The 4,834-nt window shown below is 34.7% G+C and overlaps 1 protein-coding gene across 1 annotated transcript; it reads left to right on the top strand.

Annotated features, from left to right (window-relative positions):
• The first annotated feature begins 453 nt into the window (after nt 1-453).
• LOC105617943 lies at nt 454-2,493 on the top strand. The gene is made up of 5 exons (XM_012199478.1): nt 454-685; nt 947-1,278; nt 1,379-1,497; nt 2,038-2,212; nt 2,314-2,493. Exons 1-5 carry the CDS (start codon nt 454-456, stop codon nt 2,491-2,493), a joined length of 1,038 nt encoding a protein of 345 aa, XP_012054868.1.
• The last annotated feature ends 2,341 nt before the right edge of the window (nt 2,494-4,834 follow it).

Genomic DNA, 4,834 nt, shown 5'->3' with positions numbered 1-4,834 from the left:
ATAAATTAAATAAATTATTGAAGATATATATTTTAATTAAAAACGCGTCAAATATTCCTGTACAAGTATATTTATTTCAACAAGTGAAATTATACACGATTCTTTTTTTTTTTATAAAAAAGAGCGATTGTTATCGCTTTTTTACGCAATCTGATGAAACTAGGTAGGGAAATGTATGTAGTAACTTATGTCAAGAACGCTTTTTTTTTCTCTTACATCGTCTCTTCATTTTTCGGTTTCTAAAAATGCTGCGCAATTTTCAAACGTTCTAGGTATGCCATACCCTTATATAGTAACTGAAGGTTAAAAAATTATAATTGAGTTTACTATTCAACATCTTAGAGTTTTCCTCGGAGACAAAATGACACTGAAGACACGGAGACCGAATCACCGAATGCTAAAAGCAATAATAAATCACGCAAAGCCGAATTATGCTCGATTCGTGGAGAAAAAATGCGTTATTCAGACATTCACGCGAGCGAAGAAAAAATCGCGGGATCTTTTAGAAGGAAGAGAAAACGTAGTAAACGGACTGAAAGACGAAAGCTTGAAGCACGGCCTCGCACGGCAGAGACCTTTCATGATCACGATCGAGCAGATATCAGATCTTCTGTGAAACGCTACAGTGACAGGGAAGGTAGCATTACTGATAAATCGCGAAGAAGAAAAAGGCGTGTTTCCCGAGGTAAAAAAAGAATGTCATTTAAGAATGACATTCTTATTATAAGAAGCTCAAAAAATTTATTCCAAGATCCTTTTTCATATTACAATCTATTTAAAATCTTTCGATTGATTAGTCGAGAATTTCAATTTTAAAGCAGTTGGGAAAGTTCAATTGATGACTAAATGCTATTTTAATACAAAAGATCCATGTTAGAAAAATTTGAACATTTACGAGGAATAAAAATAAAATCTATAATGTAAATTTAATAATTTTCCACGCAAGAAGACGACGAGGTGCCCATCACCGAGATCTTGAAAAAGGCTCAAGAAAATGCGCGCACAAAATACGAAGAACCTGTGCCGCTTCCAGAATTGACTACAGACACAATTTATATTCAAGGCAGAAGCGGCTTTAGCGCCGTGAAAATTGGCGGATCGAGACGTGCTTTGGGAAATGATACGACACGTGCAAAAGGTGGAGGAGGCTGCGATTCTGCAGAGACTCGAACCTATACGCTCATAAAGGTAGCAATCACTGCGCAGAAATTTTGGAAATGCACAGGGCTTGTCTATCAAGGACTCTTGGGCGGTATGGCATTTCTGCATTTCATAATGGTAAACATTTTTTCTCAACTACCACAAAAGCATTCCTTGATTTAAACATAAATTTAGATAGAAATTTAAAAAATGAATATTATCTGATTCATGATTGCAGATTCATGTCTTTTTTAACACTTCGATGGAATTCATATCAAATTACTCGATTTTCTCCGAAATATATGCGAATATATTCTCATTCTTAATCGCTCTTTGCATCATCTCCATCTTCGATAAGTACGTTCAATATTTAAAAAAGAAAATTTAACATAATGTAATGTTCGCCTTTAAGGCTTCTGTTCATTTATCACTACTAACTCAAATTACAGCATCAGAAGTGAGAAAATATACAATAAAAATTCTTATAAATAATATTTGAATAGAAATATTTTTCAAAAGAATATAAACTTTTGCAATCGATAGAATTATAATGTATTTAAATTAAACTTTTCTTGTTTCGGGGAAAAATTGAATCATATTTATTTTTATATGTTATTAATTTGATATTTTATCATCGGCAGTTTATAAAAAAGTATATTTGCAAAAATTTATATATAATTATTTACATATAATATTATTAAATATCAAGATCCGCTTTTAATCGGAAATAGAATTATTTCTCTTAATTCTCTTAATTTATTCTCATCAGTTTAATTTCTAATTATAATTTTTACAGTGTAGTTTCTCGCTTTTAACTTCATAATCTGAGCTAATAATGATGAGTGAAAGAAATTTTAAATATCGTTAATTTTATAGAAGATATATTGATGGTTTTAGATTCGATTTAGCGCGGCTTGATGTGGATCACTTGCGCGAGATTTACACAGATCATGCGAAAACCGCGATCGCCATTCCGCTTTATCTGGTAACGTTTGGACTTCATCAAGCATCGTCAAAGATGGACGATCAATTAGCTCTAATACATTATCAAAGCAACGAAACATGGTCAAATGTAAGAATATAATAACGATTTAATTATAAACGATTTAGCCTAATAGCGAAGAGACGTATTTAAAATTTTTTTATTTGCGCTTATGTACAATGATTTTTCAGAATACAACGCAGGAGGCTTTTCTGGAGGAGTTGAACGACTGGCAGAAGGTAATGATATCGAAGGACCTTCTCGCGATTTTCGCTTGGCTATTCGTCGCTCTTGGAACGCGGGACAACATGCTATTGACGCATCTAGAATCGATGGTGCAATACGCGAGCAACGCGGAATCCCCGAGATAACATTCGAAGAATGACTTTCACTGTCGAATGAAATAAATATGTATGAAGTTCTTCCACGCAAATCCACAGACTGAATACTATAAAGTATTGAAGACAGGAATATTTTAGAGAATAATTATTCACTCTTCTTTACGTAAAAATACTTACCGATGCATGTCGACTCGATCTTATCCAACAAACATAACAAATCACGTCGAAATGATGTTAAAATGAAATTGACTGAAAAAGTGACTTTCAGTAATCATGGCATTTTCGTAATCATTTTGACATCATTGTTATAATGTATACTGTTTGGATATTCCAGGTACAAAGGATATATGCTATAAACATTTTCAGGAACCAATCCTCCAAAGGAAAGCAAATACGATTTGAACATTTATTTGTAACAGAATAGCGTTTGATATGTACAATATGTATAAAGTTCGCCTAGACACTAATCGATAATACATGTATACATAATAGCAAAGAGAAGACAATAATATTAAAGTTAAAACCCGCTAAACGGAAACTAACAGTAACGTTACATCAATATTATAATTTTCTTCTCAACAATATAAGTATAAAATGATTCATATTTTACAAATTGCATCAATATATATTAGTCAGTATGTTAGATTTCCCTCTCTAGCAGACATGCGTGGTCGATCAATTACATTTATAAAATGTAATCGGTTGATCATCGGTTGATATAACACCTAATACATAATACAGTTATATTACTGAATAGGAAATTATAACATTGATGCAATATTTAGTCTATGTTAGTCTGTGTTCAACGGAGATAACATATGATGCAATCGTACAATAGTAAAATATGTTTTTTTGAGCGCGAGAACATCGGTGGAATCTGCAATTGCAAGATTGTGATCGTCAACGATCGGCCGTTGTGATCGCGAAATAAATTGCGTATCAAAATTCATATCGTGGGATATAATGGAGAGGAGGGAGGAGGAGGGGGCCGATTTATCGTCGATCGACGGTAAAATTTCTGTAGCTTACAATTGTCGATTCGAGCGGCGCGCTCCCGTTTTTTTACGCGGATGAAAGCATTTATTCATAAATAATGTGCAAAGGCTTGTACTCATTTGCGAAGCAACGAATATATACATGCTGCTTGTGTGTGTGAAATTTGTTACACGCTAAAGTCTCTCCTTTCTCTCTTCTCCGCTGGTTCCTCTTTAATTAATTAACAATTTACACCGCCACGACGTTCTTTTCTTTCTTTTTCTTTATGTGTACTCTAAAATATCTCTGAGCTTAACAATATCATGAAGGCACTGTTTACAGTTCTATCAAGTCGATTTTTGCCTTGTCTTCGCTGCACCGGGTATAGATCGATCCGTCATCGTGTTTACGGCAGGTGGATTCGTTCGATTATATATATGTTTATTCATCGACGCAGTGCGTGCGAGTCAAGAAGAAAAAAAGAGATGTATAAATTAAACTCGATGACGTGCGATCCAACCGTAGGAAAATTGACATAACTCGATCAGATCTTTTTGTTATGCGGGAGAAGTCAGACATGGTCACGTGACTACTCCCATAACGCGCAAGAAACTTTTTTGTCATGGCTCTGTACAATCGGTACTTGAATCGCGATTAAAAATTGTGCAAATTTGCAATGGCAGTATCGAGTCAGCACCTTCGCGCGTGCAAAATTTCATCGAGTTTATAAAATATTATACTCGACGGGGAGATTAGATTTTGTGTACCCAGATAGCCAAAATGCAATATATCAATAGTTGCCAGCAAATTCAGTCATGATTTTACAGCAAATTTTTATCTATTGTATCCCCTTTAGTTTGGTTTCTGTCATTACGATTTACCATAATGTAATAACAGAAATACAGCAGAAATGGAGCATACTTTGCCATCATAATGTCGTAATTTAGTAAATATGATAATGTTACTTGTCGCTAGTTTGATACTAAAATAACGATTAAGCTTGTTCGATGCTTGATTTGATTCGAAGATCTGCTCGTTCGATATATTCCGATATTAGGAAAATAATAAACTATCTCGGCCGTGTTGCTGGTATTCTACTGCAATGTAGTTTGCAATACATTAATCTCTTGACAAATTCGACTATCTGGCTAATTAACGTCGACGGGCTGACGATGCACTATAAAAAAGGATCCAGGCTCGTTTTTATTCGGGAGAAAATACCACAGAAAATATTCAAACACCACTGACAGCGAGAACTACAGTTTCGGCTAGTCGTGAGTCGCGCAACCAATCGGCTGCGCCGATCGCGAAAGGCCTTAGATACATACTCGAGATAATTATACTGGTCCTGCAAATGCGCCCACGCACGCTTGTTTATTAAAAGTGTGTTCATCTT

The sequence above is a fragment of the Atta cephalotes genome (assembly GCF_000143395.1).
Source record: "Atta cephalotes unplaced genomic scaffold scaffold00015, whole genome shotgun sequence".
NCBI lineage: Eukaryota > Metazoa > Arthropoda > Insecta > Hymenoptera > Formicidae > Atta > Atta cephalotes.
Note: the sequence above shows the minus strand (reverse complement) of the source record. Positions and strands in the feature narration are given on the sequence as shown.

Bases quoted from the DNA above. Each gene is read 5' to 3' on its own strand.
- LOC105617943 (XM_012199478.1), top strand. From the start codon at position 454: ATGCGTTATTCAGACATTCACGCGAGCGAAGAAAAAATCGCGGGATCT. The intron at 686-946 runs GTAAAAAAAGAA...TTTCCACGCAAG, and splicing joins AAAAAGGCGTGTTTCCCGAG to AAGACGACGAGGTGCCCATC. The intron at 1,279-1,378 runs GTAAACATTTTT...TCATGATTGCAG, and splicing joins CATTTCTGCATTTCATAATG to ATTCATGTCTTTTTTAACAC.